The sequence below is a fragment of the Phaethon aethereus genome (genome assembly GCF_964289735.1).
Source record: "Phaethon aethereus genome assembly, chromosome: 8".
NCBI classification, from domain to species: Eukaryota; Metazoa; Chordata; class Aves; order Phaethontiformes; family Phaethontidae; genus Phaethon; species Phaethon aethereus.
In genome coordinates, this window is record NC_138584.1 from 7,793,003 (window position 1) to 7,817,807 (window position 24,805).

The 24,805-nt window shown below is 38.7% G+C and overlaps 1 protein-coding gene across 1 annotated transcript in view; it reads left to right on the forward strand.

Annotated features, from left to right (window-relative positions):
* Positions 1-552: 552 nt before the first annotated feature.
* The window catches only part of SUCO (SUN domain containing ossification factor), a gene marked incomplete at both ends in the record, with an annotated part of 42,894 nt that continues 18,641 nt past the window's right edge, over positions 553-24,805 (forward strand). Inside the window, 11 exons of the mRNA XM_082003140.1 lie at positions 553-617; positions 12,264-12,372; positions 14,664-14,765; positions 16,108-16,253; positions 19,551-19,691; positions 19,872-20,022; positions 21,764-21,884; positions 22,113-22,237; positions 22,731-22,798; positions 23,448-23,555; positions 24,674-24,779. Of these exons, the coding sequence (XP_081859266.1) occupies positions 553-617; positions 12,264-12,372; positions 14,664-14,765; positions 16,108-16,253; positions 19,551-19,691; positions 19,872-20,022; positions 21,764-21,884; positions 22,113-22,237; positions 22,731-22,798; positions 23,448-23,555; positions 24,674-24,779 (1,242 nt within the window). The remainder of the gene's footprint in view (positions 618-12,263; positions 12,373-14,663; positions 14,766-16,107; positions 16,254-19,550; positions 19,692-19,871; positions 20,023-21,763; positions 21,885-22,112; positions 22,238-22,730; positions 22,799-23,447; positions 23,556-24,673; positions 24,780-24,805) is intronic.

The window sequence follows — 24,805 nt, forward strand, 5'->3', positions numbered from 1 at the left end:
TCGCATCGGAGGAAATGACGTTTCTCGCGCCCCCCCGCGGCTCGAGGGTCTGCCGTCGACCGTCATTTATTACTATGGCAATTTCCCTTTAACGGCTTGTTTCACGCAGACCCCTCAGAGGGGTCCTTGGAGGGGAGGGGAAAGATAAGACCGCTGTTTTGATTCGCCGCCGCGTTGGAGGACGGAAGCCAATCTGCGCCGGCAACTGGGGCTGTGGGGCGGGGCTACCTCCAGATGCACAGTCCATTGGTGGCGGTTGAGCGAGGGGGCGTGGCGGAATGGCGGGGAGGGTGACGCGTATCCTTCCAGCTCAGCGTGTGAAAGGATAAGGAGCGCGGGGGAGGGGCCCGGTTCGGCGGGCAGTAACGGCCGCGCTCGCGCCGCCGCGTGTCGCGTTGCGTCGGAGCCGCGCTCGCGCCGTGCGGGGAGGGGCCGCTCCAACGGTCGTTGCTCCTCAGCGGCTCCCGCTGCCGCCCGCGCTTCTCCCGCTGTCCCTCTGCCGGGGAGGATGCGCCGCCTCTTCCCGGCCGCCGCAGGTAGACGGGGGAGACGATGAGGGAGCCGCCCCGCCGGCTGCTGGCCCTGGGATCCTGCCTCTTCCTCTGCGCCGTGCTCTGGTGAGTCCTGTCCGCGCCGAGGGCCGTCGCGGTGGTGGAGGGAGAGGCTCCTCCGAGGCCTCCCGGGGGTGGGGGTGTTCTGTCGCTCGGGGAGAAGAGCGGCGGCGGGGCCCCCGGGCCGCTCCTGCTGCCCCGGCTCCGGCGGGGAGAGCGCCCTGCGTCGGGAGGCTGAGAGGCGATGCTCGGGAAGGTGGGGAGTGGGAGGTGGAAGCGGAGATGGTGCCATCGGGGGAAGGAAGGTGCGTCCCTTTGGAAAAACAGGTATGTGTTCTTGTGCTGGCAGCACGCAGTGTTGCGTTAAGGGAAAGGCAGCAGCTTTTGGGAAGGTAATTGTCGCTGCTGTGAATAATTGTCGTTTGCTGCGTTCGTGAAAACAAGCCCTGTCAGGTGTGGAGTTAGTCGTCGAATGTCAGGGCTTCAGAGTTAACGCTGTACGTTTCTGTATTGTTTTGTTGCCACTCCATGCTTTTAACAGGAAGGCTTTTCCAGTTTCAGGTTGAGCTTTGGCTGTGTTGTCTGAAAGATCACGATGCCTTCCTTATTCTCAAAACCGATTTTCTGTGACTGGCTGGACTCGTGTTAAACGAAAGCCAATGAGCCCTTTCATTTTTGCATTGGTTATGTCTTTGAGAGCATCTTTCGTAGTAATTACCTTAGCTATACCTTGTTCCAGCATCTTCTGTTTGCTTTGTCTTTGAACTTCCTTAAAACGTGACATTTATTAGAACACAAATATTGGGAGAATATATTTCTGTATGATAAATTCTAAGCTTCTTAAACTTTGCCCTCCTTTGGACTCCGTGACTCACTGTTTGAGAAATGCTAGCCAGTTTGAATAGGAAACTGCAAATACTGAAAACTGACCAGCAGCAGTTGTTAGAGATAGTTGTGTATCTGGTGCATTCTTTTAATACATTTCCTGTAAGTTGCTTAAATAGTCTATTTAAAAAAAAAAGAAAAAAATTGAAATAGTCTTGAAGCTCTGGGTTGTCTCACAGCCCAGGCATCTCTCTGTACAGAATCGGTTGGAAATCTGGTGCTGACACCTGTGTTACTGGGTTCGGACAATCCTGGAATAAATTTGGTTTGTGTCATCACATTTTATTTTTGGGAGATGAAACAGTGAGTCTAAAAAGTGCTTGAAAACTCTGTTGCCATGTTTACATTTAGGAAAATTTTAAAAGAAAAAGCTCCTAGCCATGTAGGTTAACTAAGCTGTGAACGTGACCTAACTGTCTGTAGACAGTTTTTCTTATACTTGTTGGACAATTGTTTTTCTCATGGAAGGTTCTACTTGTTAGGATTCTTATTAGGAAGATAGTTTTTGTTTCTTTCTTACTGTGTCTTGAAGGCTGATAACCTGTTTCTGCCTCGAAGTAATTTGTTAAAGAAGGTGTTCTCAGCTTAATGATTGGTAGATGGTCAGAGTAATTGTTGTTGTGTTCTTAGTCTGCTGTTTTAATGAAACTGCTTGGTTTAAGAAAAAATTCAGGTGCCTAGTCAATATTGATAAAGGAATATTCTGTTCAACTAACTTGTTGAAATAACATACTTGTTCTGTAAAGCTCAGACAATTTGCATGTTCATCTTGGGTATGTTTAGCAGAAAAATTGAGCAGATTTTTTACTTGCTTTTTCAAGCAGTGTCCTAACTGAACTCAGAGCTTGCGCTAGAGTATCCCAAACCTTTTGCTAATTTAAAAAAAAAAAAAAATTCAGACTGTGTGTTCACCCTGCTCACTCTGCTGCTTCTGATTAAAGAGACAGTAGATTAATTTAGACCTAGTTCCCTAGTCTCTGTTGTCCAAACATAAATTTGCACTAGAGAATTTAAAATCCACTGCAGGATGTCATTGCAGCTTGCATTAATTTCAATAGCTGTGTCAGATTTGTAATGGGAAAGTCCTGAAGTCTGTTAATTCCTGCCTTGTTGCTGGACTATGTAACATGATAAGTTGTGAGGTATTTAATTTTTTCCTAAAAAGAAAATCAGTGACTTTGTTCACATAAACAGTTAAGAAACTTTAAATAGTAAATGGAAGGCTTTGTGTTATAAAAGTTGGCATGAGTGATAAATGTTGGCTTTTTAAATTTAGCTGTCTTGAAATGTAATCTTCAAAGGAGGTCTTTTCTTACAGATTAAAGTAAAGTAGTGGCAAACAGATGATCAAATTAAAAACAAAAAAGCGGGGGGGGGAAACACAAGACAAAACAATTGCTGAAAGAGTACTACTCTCAGGGCTACTTGGACTGTGTATTTATTTTTTTTTAAACCTGGACTTTGTTTTATTTCTGTATAGACAGTTGTTTCGTTCTTTGATGAAACTAAGCTTAAAATAGGAAGTTTTTTAATCTCACATCATGCATATTAAAGCTTGCCTAAAGAAGTTGGTCCGGTGGAGAAATATCAATTGGTAAAAATCAACTGGAGAGAAAAAAGATTGATAGTTAACTGCAAACTGTTTAAAAAGATGTCATCCTGTACGTTCAAAATGCGACTTTGTGTTAGGAAATGTGCAAAAAGTCCAGAAGCTTGAGATTAGAGATTTGTTAGCCAGTGTCCTTTCAATAAAGGCAAGGTGGTGCTCTTTGGGAGTGCAGAATCAGAGAGTTACCGGTACTTGAGGCTTTCTGAAGCAAACCGTACGTGGAACAAACACAGCTCACTGACAAACCTGAGCCACCGACATTGTTCCAAGTAGTTCAAAAGAGTGGGATGGCTGCACGGTTTCAGAGAAATGGTTTTGATGGAGGTACGGCTTAGGAATGTAGTGCTCTAAAAATAATACGCATCTGTGCAGACCGGAGCTTTGAGTGTACGTGACAAATGACTCCTGTTGTCCTGAATTTACAAAGATTTTTTTTTATGCTTCAGTTAATCTCTGTGTGGGTGATCATAATGTAAAAAATACTTCTAAGACTTGTACTGCTTCACAGTTTGACAATATACAGAGCTGAATAAGTGGAGCAGATTTAGAAGCTTATAGGGATACTAGTACTATCTGAATTGAGACTAGCCGTGACAGTTGTTTCAACAGTAACCTATATAAATTGTTAGTATCAGCTTTGCCTGCCATAAGCTGCAGTTTCAAAGCATTAGCTCCGAGTTTAATAAAGAAATCATGCATGCACTAATTTGTCTATCGGTGATTTTTTTCTACCCCAGAAAGTGCTTTGTGCATCCTGATCTACTTAGCTTTTATGAACTCTCTTTATGATCCACGGTTTTACAACTATGAGTAAAAGGAAAATGGGGACTAAATGCAAGTGCAGATGAGGATTCTTTAGTTGTAGTTACATTGTGAGTATGTTGCATTAGTAAATTAAGGCTTGTATCAAAGTGATTGGGCAGCAAGATGTGCTGTTGCTCTCTGTAAAAACCCTAGTCTAGTAGCTCTGACTGAAATCCATAATGAGAGTGTACCCTGAAAATTGTAAAGGTCAGATTGGTTCAGTGGCATAGCCAGGAATAATGCCTAGATACAAGTACATTGCAAGGGGGTAGGTTGGCTACAGCTTTGTATTCTTCCTTGTAATGTTAAATATGAAGATTTATATGAATTTTAATGAGAGAAAATAATTCTGGTTTTGGTTTGCATTAGTCTTCTGCATTTTTGAAGGTGTGCTTGTTAAGAGCTTCTGTAATGCAAGAAGTCTGAAAAAATGGTGCAATGTGGGCAGTGTGATAACATCACTAGTGTTTATTTTGCCACTCCTTTCCTGCACAGGCAAAAGCTATGCAAGCCAGATTGGAGATCACAGAAGCAGAAGTTTTTCTAATTGAACATTTATTGGCCCTGACTCTTGGCTTAAATCTTGAGCTTGTATCTGTTAATAACAGAGGTGTTGAGTGGTGAAGTTGGGGAGAGGCTTGTGTTCTCCAGTGTAACACACCTGTAGAAATCCTCTTTTCAGCAGAGTATAATGTTTACAGGAGGCTGCCCTAATGAGCTGGATTGAACTGCTAGTGTAACTCACTTGTACTGGGGCTCAGAATTTTACCTGGTGATTCTTCTCTGGTGTAGTTACTTAAATATCTTCAGAAGGTTGATACTAAAATAAGCACTGCATGTGTTTTATGGCAGGAAGAAATGATCTGGCACTGTTTATATAATCAAAACTTTTGTTCCAGGCACCAGATTTCAGAGTGAAGAGTATGTTCCTAGATACAGAGTATCTTGTTTGGAAGTGTCTTTGCTCTATAGTTAAGGTTGGGACAAAAGCTGCTTTGGAACCCTGGGACTCTTAAAAATCAAATATGAATATGCCTAGCTTATAGCCTGCTCAAGTTGAAGATGCTGTATGCAAGTGCAGGCTCTGGTGTTTTATGTGGAAACAAATGCTTGGTTCAATCAATTATGGAATATTTACCTTCTAAAATTTTTTGCAAATCACTGCAGTGCTTTCATGCAGTATCTTGTAGAAGATTTGTCCTAGAAACTTCAAAGTTGTTTGTTATGCAAGTGTGTATGCATGTACTGGTGGCATGTGCCCTACCCACAACCCTACCATGTTGCTGTGTTGATGTATAAGACCCTGCCTGTTGCAACGAGATGTGCCTTACTTTAGCACTTGATTTCAACAACTTCTGAAATGTCTTTCTCTAACCTGTTATTTGTTCTTTTTCACTTTAATGTTCTTATCACTTGTGAGTATTTTACAGAATGCTTTTTTTGCTTTTGTTTAGTTTTCGTTACTAATACAGCTTTTGGTAAAGTTTGTGTTTCATTCAATGGGAGGATGTACAGTGTCTTCTGAAATTAACACTTGGAGGTGCTAGCAGGCCTCTGCCTGAAGAGGGTGTTACTTCTGAGCATGAAAACTTTTGGCTGAGAACAGGGTAATATAGAGCTGCAAGTCTAAAAACTTTCTTGTAAATCTTTGTGAAAATATTGAGCTGGTATTACAGACAGACTGATCCCAAAGCTAGTGGAAGTAACTTTTGCTTGGGTGAGTGAAAATACTGTTGTAAATGATTTTTTGCAGTATCCGTACAAGGTTCCAACGGTTAAAAATTAGCTTAGGTGCTCAAAGGAACCTTCTTGCCTTGGATGACTTCTGGAATGGCAATCAAGATATTGCTGAAGTCTATTAAAAATACATTATAAAATGGCTGTTAATTAGGGTATAGCAGCTTTACAGTGATCTAGGGCGAAACTCATGTTGCTGAATTTATGCTAAAATTCTGCTCCTTGGCACTGTGTTGAGCTGTGTTGCATTTACAGTGAGTTTTAAGCATGGGGAGTTGGTGTAAAGCAGCTGCTGATGATTCTGAGCCTACCTGTAGTAGGCCTGCCATATCATGCCTGTGTAGACAAGCTTATGGATTGTAGTCATGTGGAAAATCTTCAAAGATGTGCAAGTTAGACATTACTACAGACTCAAAAGGCCTTAAAATTTAATCACAGTTCGTGTCTGTTCCACTATTTTCCTTTAGTTTTTGTGATCAGTATCAGGTTTTAGTGTATTTTTCCAGAATGTGTTCTTTTCCTCAAACTCTTTCATTAAAGATAGTAACTAGAGTTTGACAACGTATGAGATTCTCTTAAGCTACAATTTTCAGTGCAGTGTTTACAGAAGTCTGTTACCAAGAATCACTACATTGCTGCGTGTTTCTTTGAGCACTTCCAAATGGACACTTTTTGAGGGCGAGGGTTTGTGACTTCTGTCCTGCTTTAAGTGCCTGAAAATAGGGTACCTGGATACTCCTTTCTTGAAAGGAGTAAGAGGTATGCGTTTCAGTGTTACTTTGCAGCATGTGTCTACTATAGGCTGTTGTCTAGTATGGGCACTGTATCAAAACAATACACAATTATAGTGCTGTGAAGGTGGCTGTTATCTTAGCAGCCTTTTCTTGGAAAGGATGAGAAAAATATTGGTAGCTCTGTAAGAAAGGAACGAAGAGGTTTTCCACTGTTAGTCCTCGGCCTTGATTTCTGTTGTTTAACTTAATACAACAGTTGACAGTCATAGGTAAATGGTATTGTTCTCCCTCTTCTTGGATTTTTATATCTGAGTATACAGTAGCTCAAAGCTAACTTTCTCTGCCACCTGCCCCCCCCAAGTTGCTGGTGTGTGTCCACAATCTCAAGATGAGGTCAGAGGTGTTGAGAAATGTGTGATTGGCGGTGGAAGGCTGGACTACCTCTTCAGGCAGTAAATCTGATAAAGTATGTGCTGCAACTGTAACCTTTTGCAGTTTTTGCACGCTAATGCATTTAAAATGCTGGAAACTGTATTTTAAACTGATGGCTGGAATGTCATTGTCTGAAGCTACGAAATTCAGTATTGTCAGAAGTATCTTTGTGTTGGGCTCCTCTGAATAAATGAAGTAGCTGTCTTTTTTGTGACGCATTCCAGTTAGTAGACAGTTTGGAAAGCACATTCTTTGCAAAGAGTGGGTAAGATATTAAAAATCTAAATTAATTGCAGAATACAATGGATTGGTAAAAGATTTGCAAAAAAAGCAAACCGATTTCAGTTTGGTTTTTTTAAGCACAGGAGTCAAGTTAGTGGTAGGAGATGAGATGGTATCAGTACCTTGCTGGCAGCATCCTTGCTTAGTCTAGATCTGTAGATCTTAGTCTTTGGCTTTTTTCTTCCTTAAATAACTTTTAAAATTAGTAATGCATGCTGCTCTTCTGTAGTAATAAATGGCTTTTACATGAGTGGTGTGTGTTTTTGTTTTGTTTTTTAACTAGCATTAAGGAAGATTAACAGTTCTTCGTTACATTTATCAACAGTTATTTCCATTTTACATGCAGAAATGAGTGTTGTGTCTGGGGAGATTGTGCTAAAGCAGTCAGTGCCTTACGAATAGCTACTCCTCTGACTGGTTGAAATAATGTTGCTGTCCTAAAAGCCCAGTCTTCATTTTCGGAGAGACTTACTTCATTCTGTGGGCCCTTTTAAATGCAAGTCCCTCTGGCTGAACTGTTTTGAGAGAAAGATGGATGCCACTAAGTTAGTGGGGAGAGGATGAGGATTCCCTCCTCTTGCTGCATTACCAGTGGCTGGAAGGCAGATTACTGCTGACTCGAGAGTCTGGTTGTGGATCTGCTGAGCCCCTTGTTCTTACAGAGCCTTCTTTCTCTTTGACAGTTAGGCTAGTCATAGCAGTCACAAACCTATAGGATTTGTTCAAGCAAATGATACTTTCCTGCCTTCCTCACCCTTCCACAACTTCTCTCGTTTTTTACCTAAGTAATCCAAAATAAATGATTCTGTAATCAAGAAGGTAAGCTTCAACCAACAAATAGGTGCATCTTCCTATTCATAGGCCTGCTCTGCTGGCTCTCTGCTCACAGAGAGGGTAGGTTCAAAACCCACCCGCCTTCTCTTGCACTGGCGTATTCTGAACTGATACTATGAATATTTTCAGTAGAGAAAATAGATATTTTTCGTTCTCTCTCCTAGCTCTTGGTCATCGGCGCATCTGCACCTGTTGGCAACACAGCCCTCTGAGAGGTACGGAAAATGTCAGTGATCATCCTGTTCCTGGATGATTCAAGGAGGGCTTGGTCATTCATACACTGTTGATGGCTTCCTTTTATTTGCCCTCTGCTTAAAATTAACTCTGTCTCACAGGTGTCAACTGTAAACTGTTTTGAACTGCTTTACTCTCTGGCGTCCAGAAATAGGTCTTGTTTGGGGAGAATTTAAGAAAACTCTTGAATCATTTAGAGCACAGATGTGTTTCAGCTGAATCTTGTGTGAGTGTCAGCATTTTCATATTACGTTTTTGGAAAGGAAAACTTAGACTGTTTTTCTCTGGGAAGATCAAGTTGTGGAAAATCTGCTGTTACCTTTAGATTTTGCTAATTTGGATTTTTTTTCAGCTGTAATTTGTATGATTAATTTTTCTTACCAGTTTACTTTCTACTTGATTTTTATGCTTGTGAAAACAGTTACCAATAGCTTCACTATCTCTGATAGTCTTCTGCAGCCTCCTTCACAATTACTTAAAGAGTTTGAGCTGAATTAGAACTGGATGGTCTTTCACATGAAACCTATGCTGCAACTTCAAAACCACCTGCGCTTTTGAATTTCAGTCCGTTCCTTTTCAAAAGCCTAACAGCCATCAGTAGACCATAGCCAATTTGTACAGGCATAAGTGTACCGTACTGTTCAGATAAGGGTGAGCAAGCTTTCTGCTTCTGTAGAGAGCCACAGTATGTGCCTGCCCTGTGAAGAGTAAACATTCTCCCCTTCTTCCCCACAACCCCGGTGTCTGGGCTTGCAGCTTTTGCTTTTGGGTTTGTGCATATCTAGCTGAAAAATTCATGGTGTATTAGAGAAAATAGCTTTTGAACTACATTAACGATGCTACTAAGACTCGTGCTTAAGTTTCTTTGTTCGTTATGAGATTTAATAGTGGCTGCTATTTTGAGTCATACTTGGCAAAAACGTAACTGTTAAACTTCTGTATCCATGTAAGTCACTAGCTGTTGGTTATGTGTTTGGAACAATCTCTTGAAGTATTTCTACACTGTTACATCATTTGAAGATACACCTTGTACCTGTGACAGTATATCTAGTAACGAATCTCCAGTACTATTTGCATGTTAGATCTGCTTGCTTCGAGGTCAGCATTAAACTACTACTCTTCTGTCATGAGACAGGGAAGGTTGTATTAACATATCCAGATGCAGTAGCTGCTGTGATTTCCCTGGATATACTGTGCAAATTTAGTAAACTCAAGAGGAATTCTGCTCACTGTAAATTAACACTGAGATTTTCATGCTTGTTGTCTTTCTGCATATAAAGAAATGTTTAACAGAGGTGCTATGCCATTTGGCAATTTTTTTTATTACGGGCTGTATCATTTATCAGCCTGTGGCTAAAGAAGCCTGTTGAATGAATATGCAGAATGCTGAAGGATAGAGGGGAAAAAAGAGGAGCAGTCATCCTGATAAGGTGATTAATTTGACTTCTTACAGAATGGCTGGTCTCACGTGGCCATGCATTCTGTGGATTTGTGTCCCTAATGCTCTGTCAGAGCTTGATGGCAGCAGCATCCTCTGTTGCAGTAGGGCTCAGGTATTCCTGTGGGTGCATGCATGCATACATACACGAAATGAATTCTCGGTCCCCTCCCTTGCTTAGAGGGCTCTTGGGAGACTTGAGGCGTCATGTTTGAGATGGGGAGTAGACTGAGAAGAATTTGTGAAAATAAACAAATCTGTTATTGGACGCAGATTACGTCGGAATAGCTTAAACCTATGAGCTGTCAAAGTGATCTTCTGAAAGCTGCATTCATGCTCTAATAAAGCATGATTTGTTGCATTAAAAATACCAGTATATTAAGACAAGAAATGTATGCCTTTTGTGTTAAGTGCTTTTCATGAGTGCAAATTCTAAAGTAGTTATTAATGCAGTTGTGAAAATATACCTTGTGTTTTAAATTGTTGATTCACAGCCAATGATATCTTTCCTTTTCTACACTAAGGGACTTAATGTTGCTTTTTGAAGCTCACTGAAGATCTCTGCTTAGTGTAAGCAAAATAGGAAACAACATATTTGTGTGCATGTATAATAAAGGGGTGGAATGAGCTACAGTGTGTTCTGTATAATTTTTTGATCTTTCTCTTGTATTTTTATGAAGAGCCAGGTAGTCATCATAGCTGGAAGGGGAGACCAGAGGTACTGGAATTACATGCATGAGAAAATTTATCCATGAAATGATTGAAACCATTTTTCAGAAAAAATAAATAAAGTATTTGCATAACTAATTTTTCCAAGTGAGAGCTAGGAAGTAAGACCATAAAAGTCTGTTAACATTTCATTCTGTCCCTTAAATGTACATCCTGTACTTAGGATAAGACAGAGGGATGGAAAACTTAATATAAACAAGTAACTACATGATGGGATGGGAATTTAAGATGTGTGAGAATGCATACACCTCATTTTCCACTTAACTGAGATGTGAGACTTTGTACCTGCTACAATACGTGGTTATAAATGTTTTCATACCCTTATATTCAGTCCTTTAGTTTCCAGTAACTGTAGCTGCTTCTGCTTGACTTGAGAGCTACCATTTAGTTTAGAGGAAAGCAGTTACCTCAAAGATGAGGGGAATTACTGAGGTGCAGTGGGGCTGAGGCAGACCTGGGACACCTTATTTGCCCATCCCCAGAATAGTATGTCAGATCCCACAAGTTCCTTGTCTGCTTTCTTCTGGTGGTAGGAGACCTGGATTTAGAGTGGCTAGTGCCTTGCTAACCCTCACCATTCATGCAGGTGGAAGAGGAGCAATAGGTTTATAGCTGTACAACAAAAGTTTGATTTTGTGATTGCCTGCAGTAGAGCTCCCTGTGTATGTATACATGTATATGTGTACATATATATATATGCATTAAACTGGTTTTAAAATGTAGTACTTGACTGTGGTTTATTGCGGCATGGGTTCCTCCTTGGTGGAGGAATCTGCACTGCGTATACCTTCCAATAAAGGTGATCTTCAAGTTTTTAAGACAGGTGGTAATTCAAATTCTAAACACTAGACTGATCCCAGCTGTATAAGTGAATCCTGACCCACTAATATACTTTTTATTATAACTGACTGTTAAGGGTATGTTTTAGTTTTCAAAACTTATGTCTGAAGGTTGCTGTATCCAGATTTCTTTTACGCTTGAAGATCTGCTATGGACCTGTCTCCTCTTAGGAGGAGGCGGCAGTGGCCCTTTTATCGGGGTGCAGAGTGATGTTAGTGTGAATTCACATAGGGTCATACTGATCATGTAAACAGTATTTCCTGGAAAAATGTTTGGATTTAAAGTGACAGGTGAGCTGATGTTGAAAACTCCACTAAAAGCTCAATTTGCGTAGCATTTTGCTGGACTTATTCAAAGTTTACATGAAAATCTTTGGCCTTTGGGCCTGCAAGCCTAATGGTTTGCTGTACGGATGTTATTTAGGATGTGAAGGGGCCATGCACTATAAGCAACAAAAGATGCTGTTCTGGTGCAAGTGTTTGTACAGATGTTGGCTGCCTTTCTACAGGAAAAAAAAAATCCTTTTCTACTGAGAAGCAGAACTGAAAAGTACAAAAAAAAATCTCTATGGAGGTTGTAGCTAAAGCTAACACCTGGTTTGCCATTCGTCTCTTCGTTTTCATTGGTTTTTGCACAGGCCTTTTGTTTAATGTACTTTCTCTAATTCTCTTAAATATGCTTGATGCTGACTGTACAGAATTTTCTCAGGTATGATCTGTACAGGGAAATAAGGAGCTTTGTTTTTTTTTAATCTGTGGCTTTAGTTTTTGCTTAGTAATAATCATTGCTAAATATATCCCATTACTATATGATGAAGGACTTGGTTGATTCAAATTCTTTTTAACTTGCACTAACTTAACTAATTTGTGTCAGCTTCCACTTTGTGATGTGGTATCACTCCAATAACTGTTTTGCTGATACTTTTGTCTTTTGGAAGTGGTAAATTTGTAGTGTGTTTTCTGTTACTGATTTCTTGAAGTAAAGTCCCCCAATAGTTTTGATAAATGAATATCTATGAACTGTACATGTGTGTACTTATTTTTTAGGCATCTCATGGGAAAAAATGAAAAAAAGGTTGAGGGAGATAATGCTGAGAGGAACTTTAAAATATCATTTATTCATTTTAAATCAACGCTTTGACTTTTTTTTAATAGGCTTCCTATTTGGCACGTCTTTTGTAAAGACAGTCTTTCATCGGCAGTGCAATATGCTTCAGGTGATGCTTGTGCCCTGGCAAATGATGATGAAAATGTCCAGGAAAAGGTATGCTGAATAAATTGTGTCAATTAGCTTCTCAATCTGACTTGATATTAAATAAAAAACAATTCATACACTTTGTTTCATAGAGTCTTCTTGGCCAGAATGTTTAATGTACTTAGTTGTTCTGCAAACCATTATGTTATCTTTGCAAGTTTTTGTTTTCCTTCAAGTTTGTGGCAGTTATGTGACAATACAGCTGGACAGTTTGGGGGGGGGGGGGCGGGGGTGACAAATAGTAAAGCTAGTAATGGTGGCTTAGGGTTTTTTTTTTTCATTTGGGTGCCAGATGTTAGAAGTGGTCAGCAGGGACAGTATGCAGCTCTGTAGAGACCATGGTAAGAGGTGAGGCCTGGATAAGTCTAGGCCACGGTATGCCTGTTGCATCTGTGTTGTGTTAAAAACCCAGCGTACAAATGATTGCTATTGTAAATAGAAGGTTTAAGATTAATCGTTTTATTAAAAGTCAGCATTTATCATGTTGTTTTCCTCCAGTTTAATAAAAATTAACAAAGCTAAAATACATATGAGATGCTAATAAAGAAGATTCTGTCCCTTTCTCATTTGCATTACTCAGCACTTTAGGTTAAATTGAGTGTAATCGTCCCACCCTGATTAACTCATTACAAGTTTCTGCATATTGAAATCTCATAGTGAGTTCCCAAGCTGTTGAGTCATATCAGAAAGTCATGGTAATTTCATTTATTTGCTTACACATGTAAAGAATCAGTCCTGTGGTAAACATGGGTAGTATTGATGTTATTGGTCTTCCCTTTTCCACCATCAATTAGTAGCAGTGCTAATCATGGTCCCCATTCCAAGAAAGCTTTTATCTGCCACATCAAACCTGGAGAATGTGTGTTGACTCTATTTGACTTAAGTGGAGAGCTGCCTGACCAGAAAAAAAATACTTTTAAATATTGTAGGTTTCTTAAGCATTTCAACATCTAGGGTAGCTGTATTTTTTGCCAGCTTGTGTTACCAAAAAGCATTCAGTCCTATTCTTCTGGCTACCTGAAAAAAGTCCTGCTCGAGTTTAATGGCTGATGTAATAAAACTGGAAAGATCAAGTAAGCTTTGAGACTGGGGAGCCACTGGTGTGTGTTTTCCTACTTTTTTGCAACCTTCTTCCCCTCATTCTATTAACATGGCTGCATTGGTAAGCAGATTCCTGAACTCAAACCCAAAGATGTGAAAGCTCATACATTATACTGTACTTTTTACTCATTAAAGAAAAATCTTTTGGGTGTATGAGGAACCTTAAGCATTTGTCTATTATTCCTAACTAGGCTGCTGGAGCTGTCATGCTCAAAGAGCAGTCTTGCAGCCCTTGATCAGTTTTCCTTAGATCAGTTGTCTGTTCAAGGCCTTGATGCTATTTAATCTTGGGGACTAGGATGTGAGCTAATATTTGGGGAAAAATGTTTCTTAGCTGTTGTCTTTAAGATTTGCTTGCTCACATTTGTACTTCCTGCTCTTCCAGTGTATGCCTTAACTCTCTCAAATTAATATGATCATGTAATCTTCGTTGGATAGCATAGCAGCCCATTTTGGATCCGAACACCAGCACTTTCAGTATTTGACCACAGGATTTTAGATAGCCCTTAAAAAACAAGGGGTGTATAAATTTCTACTAGACTTCTTGCCATGTTTTAAAGTATTGCTCAAACATAACTTGCATATGTTGTAGTCACAACTTCAAAAAAAAAAAAAAAAAAAGAAAAAGAGTTTGAGTGGCAAGTTAATTCTACAATCTGATGGTTTTAAAATCTTTTTCCCCTTAAGTGTGTATTCTTTTTTACTTTGTGAATTCACTGCACTTGATTGTAAATCTTTAGTTGTAAAAGAGAAAGTTGTTTTAAAAGGTTACAGCAGGCTTGTGAAATTATTCTGGTTCTGCTGCTAAGACTGCTATAACTGAAATGTGCCAAGTGTTACTTTTTTTTAATGGTTGTCTGTTGCAAGTCATCTTAGGATTTATTTTTTTCCCCTTCCTATTTTGGGCAGCAGGGAGATAGAGAGGATTTGTCAACATGGGAAGTCACAGCAGAACGATTAACTCTGCTTAGCACACAAACTGAACAATTTAAGAGAATGCTAATTAACTTGCGGTAGTCTTTGTGCAGATGAGTTTTTAAACATACATGGGTAGTGGCTCTGAAGATTGAAGTAGCTTAACTTGTTGATATTTTGGTGGTTGTAAAAGTAGTATTATTCAGTCTGTACCAAAGGTAACTCCTCTTATGAGAATAGAAGGCCTGTGTTACTGCATACTTACTGTTGTTTTAATATATTAGGGGGAAGAGGCTGGTCCCAGACTGGCGTCTGAGCACGCAGACTCAAGTACACGGAGTTACTCTACAGAAGAGCTACTTGATGACTTTACAAAATCTGAGCAGGCAAGACTTTTATTTCATTCACTATCTCCATACACTTTTCAAATGCTTCTTAGATTTCAGCGTCTTTCATTGTGGTTATCTAAAGCTCCTAGTAAGCATCTAATCTCATTTTGCTTGCACTCAGGGTTGCTGTCAGACTCATGTTTCCAATGAAGGAGAAAACCTGTGAGCTAGCAGATCTTGCGTTTCCCATGTGCATAAATAATAATGAGTAATTTAATATTTGTAGGTCCTAACTAAATGAATCTTTCCAAGATAAAATTGTATGTTATAGGTATGGATGTCTCTTTAGAAATGAAATATAAAAAACCTTCTCACTGAAATATTTTATATCTATCAGACTTGGTGATCGTAATAGTCCATTTTAACTTTGATCCTTTGTGGCTTCTGTCAGTCTAATTTCCTTTGTTAACTGAAACGCAACCCTGTTTCCATTTTGTCTGTGCCTTTAATACCATTAAGTCAGTGCTTGGTGTTAAATGTTATGAAGCCCACTGTTAAAGATGATTTATGTGATATATATTTTTGTTTTGTAGATTACAAGACATACATAAGACATATTTCTGAATATATATTGCATGGTTTAGATATGTAATTCTATAGTAAAACATTCCAGACCTCTTCATGTTCAGTTAGATGACTCTGAGTAATCCAGCTATTGACAAGAGGCTGTTGTAATATTTCCTGTTGCTGCAGGAGTTGATCAGACCTGTTTCAGTGGTTATGTACTCTTCCAGATTTAGAAAGCCTTATTTTGATTATGCTGTGCAAGGGCTTACAGAAACTGAAGAGCTAGAATAAATAAAACTAAGACTACTAGACTCTCTGAAGTGATAAGCTATTTATCTCTTTGTTCAGTTACAACATGGAATAGACTTCTTAATCATTTCGGACCTTCACTGGAGTCATAAAATTGAATGCCTTCCCCAAAATTAAGCTTAGGATGAAAAGCGCAAATACAAATTTTATTGTAGCAGAGCGTGCAAATAGAACCATTTGTTTCAGTTGCTGAAATAGTCAAGCTTGTTTTCTTGTGGCTGCCTCTTTATAGAAATGCATGGTTGAGGAAGCATGGAAGAACATGCCTTCTCCCATTAATATTTTTACACTAGTATTGCAGACTAATGGAAGTGTTGCAAATATCCCAAAGTAGCACTGAACACCACCTAGATTTATGAATAAAGAGAATTTATTTCTTAACTGTTTTGTCTGGTTTTCAGGTTAATTGATGACAGAAATCTGAACTATTGAACTGTTGAAACTCCATACTAGATGTTACTGTATGAATGCTTTTTCTAGTCAAGTTTTGAAAAACGTATGTTCATCTGTAATGTTTTCACAGCCGACAGAAATGAGTGAAGCAAGCCAGCCTGAAGTTGAGACTCCACCATCAGTAGATTTAAATGAAGCTTCGTCTAGCATAGTTGCAAGCACTGAAAACATTTCCAGTTCACCTACCTCAGAGATACCTCCAGTCTCGCAGCCTGAGTAAGCTTTTTTATTTTATTTTTTTGATCTTTGAGAGAATGTCACGTACTCTGATGTTGTTAAAAGGGTTATCTCTTTAGATTTAGTAGGGATAAGACTAGACTGCTACACACGAATCTTTTGCTGTACTTTTGCTTTATGATGTCAGTGCTAATGGAATATGTCATCATTTACTCAGTGCATGGATTAAAAGTTGTGTTCTTGCTTGAAGTGTCATACTGTTGCCATTATCAGTTTCTAAGCTGCTGCTTTGACAGAAAAAAATCCAATGTCTTGTATGTGCTAGGTAGTGTGTATTATAAAAGCCCTCAGGACTTCACCATAGGGTTTCTTCCCTTCACAAATGTGCTTTCACATCTGTGATAACAAGCATCAAGGCTGCTTCAGTGATGGCCTCTGCTTTCAGCTAAGGAAGAGCTTTGCAGAATTTTATTCCAGGACTTACAACACAGCAGTCTTAAATAAGTTCTGATATTAAGGAACTTTTGATGAAATAGCAAATTTTAGTATAAACGCAACCAAGATGGTTTGTAATTCTGGTACTTAGTGTGTTGCAGAGCTACCTATGCTGCAGGCAGTCCTCAAGAGTTGATGTGCTTAATTTTGTTTCTGTTCTTTTGTGGAATGCTGTGCTATCAAATGTGAACTGTAGTGTGGAAATTCATGTGGGTATACTTCTAGGTACTTTCACAAAATTCTCCTGGGCTTTTTAATGTGTGCTAAGGGGAATATATTCTTGTGACTGTCTGCTGATAAAGATCTAATATTTCGTTAGATAAAACTTCAACACATTCAAAATGAAGTAGACTTTTCCTTGGTGCTTTGGGTTTTTTAAGAGTCCAGTTTTTCTGGTTTACCAAATTTAGTTTCTTTACCATAGAAAAGATCTGGAATTCTTATCTGCTGAATGATCTTGCATAGTCTGCTAGGGCTAATGCTTAAGCACCTTTTGGTACTTCATAAGTGTCTTTTAAGTCTTTGAAAGATAAGTTTCCCAAATTTGCAGTTTTATAAAGCAAAACAGGAATGTAATTTCACCGTGCTGCTTTTTATAGCTTTTGTTGACTACTGTACTGATTTTTTTGTGTAATGTGTTGTAAGTCCTATTGTTGTCAAGTCTTAGAAGGAGATTATGTTGTTATGTTGTTTTGAACATTCAGCTTGGTATCTTGTAATTATTGAAAACAATCTTGCTGTCATAGCTGGGGAATAGTAGAGTGATGAACTCTGCAGACTTGAACTATGAAACAAATGAAAATGCAAACTTGTTTTGGAGTACCTGATACGTTACTGCTTGGCAATAGTGTTCTGACACTAGTACCATTTACAGGAAGAAAGGGTAGAATGAGTAGGATATACATATTTATACATTGTTTCAAACTTCACTTTAGCTTTAAATAGTAATAGGTGGTCTCCTTTTTGTACACATTAACTCTAATATCCAAAACAGCTGTGGTCCAACTCTGTAGTTAAACAAAATCGTTAAAAAGACTCAGTCTCATTTGTTATGTTTAGACAGCATTTTTCCTGTTTTAGATGCTGGTTCCCATCAGACAAGGTCCATCTCCCTTAGGTGTTACTGGTCTGATATTCCAGCAGGATCTCTTATTCAAAATATTCTGCAAGTAATTTTATTCCAAGCGGTTTTTACTTTGTAATGGATCTTTTTTTAGGACAGCACTGATTGTAGCTTTTCTATTCAGAACTAATCTGGGGAAAACTTCTTGAAAAATCATCTGGGTTCCTGCTCTGACTGCAAGTAAAGACAGTTGCCATGCAAAATGAGCTTGGTAATGCACTTTAAAGAATAAGGAAAAGCTACTAACAAATGAAAGTACCCAAAAGAGACGAGCACTACAGCTTTTAGGCTTGTGCTACTCACCTTCTGCCAAAATTAGTTCCTTGAGGCCAGTCAGGTACACCCTGATATCAGGGTATTTTTAAGTTCATACTTGTCACATATTTTATTCAGTAGATAATTATTCATACTGTCATCTATCCACTGAGATCAAGAGTATGTGGACCTCTTTAATTTTAAGTGTAGTGTTCAACCTTACTTCAGTCATTAAAGTGTTACATGCAGAGCTATACTGTGTGCATCTCAGGTGTGTGCGCGTTTTGGGGTGTTCAGAGAAACTACTCCCTGTTTGTAGTTAATAAATTCTTGTATTCCTAGCATTTGTTACATTTTGCTACATAGCAAAAAGTCTTGAATACCTATGAGCTTTTTGTTTAATATGATAAACTTTATCATATGAAAGGTACTAAAATTGGCTCCCTGGGTTTGTTGCAGCTGCTTCTGTTGATAATTGTAGCAGTCAGAGGACCAAAAAGATCCCTTTTTAAGTTGCTGATGTGCTGTTTGTGTTTTGGTAGCTCTGTATCATGAATTTGGATTAACCTAGTTTGCTGCTGACACTGAAGAAAGCTTATGTTGAAATTTAGAGGCAGAATAAAGCTTTTACTTAGATCTGGTTTATAACCGTCTAGACCAGTATGGAAGTCATCCCTGTACTGCTGCAGAGAGAACAGAAGTTATCAAGTGAAAGTTATTATTTGCCCATCTTCTCCTCCCCACCCATTCCGTCATTCCTAAAGAGCATATTGGGAGGCTTTCATTTCAGTTTTTGCATTAGGATTTGTGTGTTACAGTGTGTTCAGCCTTTCTGGGAGAGAGGAAGTAAAGCAGTGGGCAGATTAGCTAGTTCAGTCTGATGCAGCTTGGATAATGGTCTACTGGGTTACCTCATTTTATTACACTATCAAAAAAAAAAAAAATTAGTGGAAATGAAATCTGGCTGGCGCTACTACATATAGTTATGCCACCCCTTTTCTCCTTTAGTTCTAGCCAAGTTCGGTTCTGACTGCTGCCCTTTTGACTTGGGAACGTTAGGAGCTTTTAGTGATGGACTCAGTCTTGTGTTTGATTCCTTTGTTGAAAGGGAAAATTTGCTGTCAGCCAGGTAACTCTGAAGCTGTTCTTAATTTGTAGTGATGATGGGAAAAATTATCCGTTGCAGTGTTTGGTAAGATGTTAGATGAGAGTTCTGGGAGATAAGCTAGCTTTGTGTTCCTTTGAGACAAACAGTCTGGAAAAGGAAATTCCATTCTTGCATGGGTACAGCTGAGAATGCAGTTCCACAAGTATAGCATACTTCATTGCTCTTTTCTTAATTATTTCTGTGAGATTGTTGCTTTTTAAAAAAACTTTCAAATATGTTCAGTTATGTGGTTGATTAGCAGGGTTACTTGTGTTATCAGAAGGGTAAAAAAAGCATGTTATTTCTTTCCCTTCAGTGCAATAGAAAATTCCCGTGCTGATATCCCTGTAGTCAGCTCTAGTGAAGCTGAGCAGTCAGAACCTGACTGTGATATTGGTGGGACACTTGAGGCTGACCCTCAGAGTGAGCCTTCCTCTTTTGTCAGTCCACCTGAAAGGTGAGTATTGAAATAGGTTCTGAGTCTGAATAATTTAAAGGTAATTGTTCTTTTCTGTCCTGGCCTTGCAACAAATATTTGCATGTACTTGCTTATCTACATATTTGTGTATGTGTTTAATATTGCATATGGCTGAAAATGCAATCACTTTATAGGTCCTAATACTCTTAAAACTTTCAGCCTTGCAGGTCAACATATAGAGAATATATCATCTTCACAAGGCAAGGGAAAGAAGACAAAGTCTGAGTTTGAGTCGAAAGTTTCAGCAGCTGAAAAACGGGCAGATGAGCAAAAATCTGCTCTGAATGCCTCAGAGAACTTAAAAAGGGAGGTAAGCAGTACTGATCCACTCAGTCCACACAGGAGCCAAATGCCCTCTGTTAGGTTGTCATCATTGTTAAAGATGAGTGATATTCATCACTTTTCTGATTGCCACTGTATAAATACACAGCCCTCACATTTTTGAGCGCTGTGTGCGGTTGTGATACTGCCATCTCAACAAGGGTACAATAAACTGGAAGAAAGGGCAGCAAGGTTGATCCATTGGCACAGAAGGGTTTTTCTGAGCTAAGTCTTTTCAAATACAAGACTTGGGGAAATCACATAAAACTGGGGCAGAATCCAGAAGAAATGTTCTTCATGTAACAGATAGTTAAGCTGGGACTTCTTGTAGGATGCTGTGGATGCTGAATTTTTTTCATGGGTTTAAAAAAAAAAAGAGGGCTTGAGTTGGACAGCCCAGGTAGGCTTGTAGAAGAGAAGTCTGAGGGTTGAATCTTGACTGAGTCAGGAAGTTCTTGAGTAGCAAGCAGATGGCTAGAGGCAAAGATGACAGTTGAAAGAAATGCAAAATGTTTGATGTGCTTTTATTCTTTCCTAGGTATCTTGGTCACTGTTAAAGTGGCATACTTAGCTAGACAGGTCATTTATACTTAACTGTATGACTGCTTTCATGTTCTTACTGTGAGACACTTCTTAAAGCTTACGTTTTTTAAATAGGTAAAGAATGACCAAGGGGCAGTACCATTTTTTGCTATTTTAGGGTCACATTTAAACTGTCACTAATAACTTGGATAACCCTCTCTTAAAACTAAGACGTTTTCCCCAAGATTATTGAACAGAGTACAGAGTGCCTTAAAATAATTACATGCAGTCAGGAAGAGTCTTATGAAGAACTTACTACAAACAAATTGGTGTAAACCATTACTAAAAAAAAATAAAAAGCTAAGATTTTCTTTATTTAACTTAATGCTTTAAAGACTGCAATTTAAATAATTATGGCGTTGGCCTGGTGTCATAGTTAAGCAAGAGCATGATTTGGCATTGTTTACTCAGTCAGTTTTTTGACTTACCACTTTTGTCATAGTCCAAGGAGGATCTTATATCCTGAACTTTCTTGGGAGAAGAGGATACAGGGGTTTTTAGGTCTTCTCATTTCTTAAATATATATGGGGATGTGTTTTTGGGTATGCCACATCTAAAGTTCTGTTGCAGTGTGGTCATGTGAAGAATTCTGTTGTCACTTTTGTCCAGATGTGAGTTTGGCTCTCTTTTGAGGGCTTTTAGCTATAGAACTATATGTGAAATAATTCCTGCTTTAAGTGCAGAGAAAATGTCAAGCTACGAAGCAGGTTGCAATACGTTGTCTACAAAATAACTTATACGTGTGAAAAATCTAGCAAAAGCTTTTCACACGTCTGGTGGTGTGCTGGAAATGTGTTTGTACAAAGGATTTCTGCTACAGGGAAACCTTTTTTCCATAGGAGGAAAAGCAAAAGTCTTGAGGAAAAAGCAGATGTTTTATGAGACAGAATGCTTATGTTTTACTTAAAATGTTTAGCCACAAAAATTACTAGCATCTCAGTGAAAGAATCTGTAATTCTGGGAGGAAATCATCACGTGTTTTTTCTGGCTTGTGAGCAGATGTTGGCACTAAGTTTTTTAACATAGGTTCAAATTATGTACTTACTATTGACTTGATGATAGCATGCTTTTTTAAGCATTCAGGTTCATATTTGTTTTCATTGTCAGTACTGAAAAATATTCACAATTGGTGGCATTCTCTTTTGCAGACAGACTATAAGAAAACAGGAGAAATTGACCCTACATCAGTGGTAACTCCAAAGGACCCTGGAGACATTCCAACATTTGATGAATGGAAGAAGAAGGTCATGGAAGTGGAGAAAGAAAAGAGTGAGTTCAGGATTTGTTTGTTTGCTCTAAATACAGACAACTTTCATCTTGTCTCAGATTTGAATAATGAAACTGTCTGAATTTGGAATGCAGCCTGGAACTCATTTTTCTACTAGAACTACATAATTGATAGCATTTATTGTATAAAAGCAGTGATTTAGAACTTCCCTGGAAGTGAAAATACTGTTTGTGTGGTTGGTTATAGTAGCAATATTTTCTTGTTCCTAGGTCAGTCAATGCACCCTTCTGCTGTTGGTGGGCAGCATTCCACAAAAAAGGTCCAGAAAAATAGAAATAACTATGCCTCTGTAGAGTGTGGTGCCAAAATTCTGGCAGCGAATCCAGAGGCGAAGGTAAGCATTCACTAACTGTTAGTGTGTATTATTTCAGTTTGCTGTTAGGCAAGCGGTATTTAAAATATGTTCACTTAGTTAAAACTGAACACTGATTTCCAAAGTAATCTTTTATTTTTGTGTTTGAGTTTATTGTGATTTTTTTTTTTTATTTAGAAAAATGGAACATAAACTATCTATCTCTTGTTTTAAGTGGGATTGCTATAGTTTGTCTGTAAGTTAATTTGGAAGGAGGAGCAGAGTCTACTCATTGCAGAAATTCAACAGAGTTTTATTAAATAACTTGCCGTCATAAATAATCTGTGACTGCCCAAAAGTAGTATGGCATACTGTCTCCTGTATATGACCTTGCCTAGAATATTGTGAATCTTGCTGTGTTAGTCTAGTCTATGTAACTAATATCAAACTTATTTTTGGAGAGAGGGGAAACACCCTTGGTGCTGCATTAGTATCTATCATACAATTTAAAATACTCATCTTCTTCTTTATGCAGAGCACTTCAGCTATTTTGATGGAAAACATGGACCTTTATATGCTAAATCCTTGCAGTACTAAGATCTGGTAGGTTTCTGAGGCTTGCTTCTATGATAGGAGTTGTTATAGTTCTCCATCGCAGTGTGACTGTGTGTATCTTGTGGGACTGACGTGACCTTGGTATGTCTCTGCCCGAAATGTGTGTGTAAGTGACTTTGATGGGTTTAGTGGTGGACACTTTATTGTGTCCCGCATGGAGTTCTGTTTAAAGGGATAGCTTTATTGACTGTAGTATTTGTAGATACGTTTGTAGATAATTACAATCTTGCAGAAGAGAAAGCGCTGAGTGTTCAAGTAAAGACTTTGGTTTCTTTCCCCAGCTGTCAGGTAATTGCAGGACACATGACTGGTATTTACCACGTACTAACTGGTATTTCAGGTGTGGTTTAAATGATGTTTGCTATCCTTATTTTTTAATTCTGTGACTTTTTGCCTTTGAGTACAAGATGGATGAAGCTTTTGTAGCTACAGGTGCTATCTAGAGTTACTAAGCTAGATATGCACGTAAATGTCACTAGTGATTTTGAAGGGAGCAACGAGTGATGCCTCCTTATTGTACAGCATTTTTGTGTTCCCTTATATCCAGTGAAGGATGCAGTAACAAGTTAAAGGACTGAGGATTGTAATTGTAGAAGGAAAAGTGCTTTTTAAAAATAATTTCCTTTTTGTCTTCAAGGTTTGTTATTGAGCTCTGTGAACCAGTCCAAGTAAAGCAGCTTGACATTGCAAATCATGAATTATTCTCTTCCACTCCTAAAGACTTTCTGGTGTCTATTAGTGACAGGTATGTCAACAAAACCTGCCCTCCTGAATGAAAAATGAAATAATTATTAAATGGATGGCTTCATAAAACATGATCTCTGTATGCCTGTTATTGTGCAAAGTGTAATTCATTGTGAAATTACATGGATTTTCTTTGTATATATTATAAGTTACTAGCATTTTTTTTCCATGGAAAAGCAACTGTGGGGTCCTAGAAGACATGGTTTATGTTCTTTCCATGTTTCCTGTATTTTTTTTCTTTGCAACCTTAAATGAAAAGGAAAACTTTCTTGAAATGTAGCAATGAAGCAGCAGAAATTATGCAGTTGCTGGGTAGTGGATGGCAGATCATAAAAAGAACATTACTTAACAGAATGACATGGGGGTTGTGGGCTGTCTCCTCCCTTGGAGGTCATTCAGACTATTTTCACTTGGCTGAAACTGTCTTCAGTGGTGAACTCTGTCCAAAAAACCCCCAAACTTTAAAAAAACCCCAAACCATTATTGAGGAAGTGGAAGGGGTAAGAATACTATTGGTTGGCCGTATGGCTGATTAAAGGGTGACTTTATTGTATTTTAAGCAATGTTGTACCCCTAGTACTTTTGGGAGTGAGGAGATTATTCTGGTATGTGAAGGAGGAGACATTTGCACAGTCTATCAGAAAAACCTCACTTTCTTCAGCGCTCGAAGCGTGTGGATTCTGATTTTCCACATTTGATCTGTTGCTTATTTCTAACTCCACTTTGCTCACAGTTTTTTGCTGCTTGCTTACAATAATATTTACAGCCTGTCACTTGTGTGTCATGTTCTTCAGTGTTCACTTGAGGTGACTTTTTCAGTTCCAGAAACTTTACTGTAGGCTAGTTGAATTTCAGTAATTGGATTAAGTATAGGGTTTCATCCTTCAAGTGCTTGCACTCCTGTTTTTAAGTTTGTGGAGAGAAACTGCTGAGCTTTTGTGCTTGGACTAGCCTTATTTTGCAACTCTTCTTTCCATAAGAAAACCCACATTGCTGCTTCTTGCAAATAAAAAAAAAAGTAACTCTTTTTGTGAAAAGGCATTTTGGGGAACTTCAGCAAATGTCTGTAAACAGTAGGTTTTTGCATTTCATTGGCTGACTCCATTGTTTCTTTTCTAGGTATCCAACAAACAAATGGATTAAATTAGGCACTTTCCATGCCAGAGATGAGAGAAATGTCCAAAGCTTTCCTCTGGATGAACAGATGTATGCAAAATATGTTAAGGTAACTTAACACTGCAAAAGCATTCA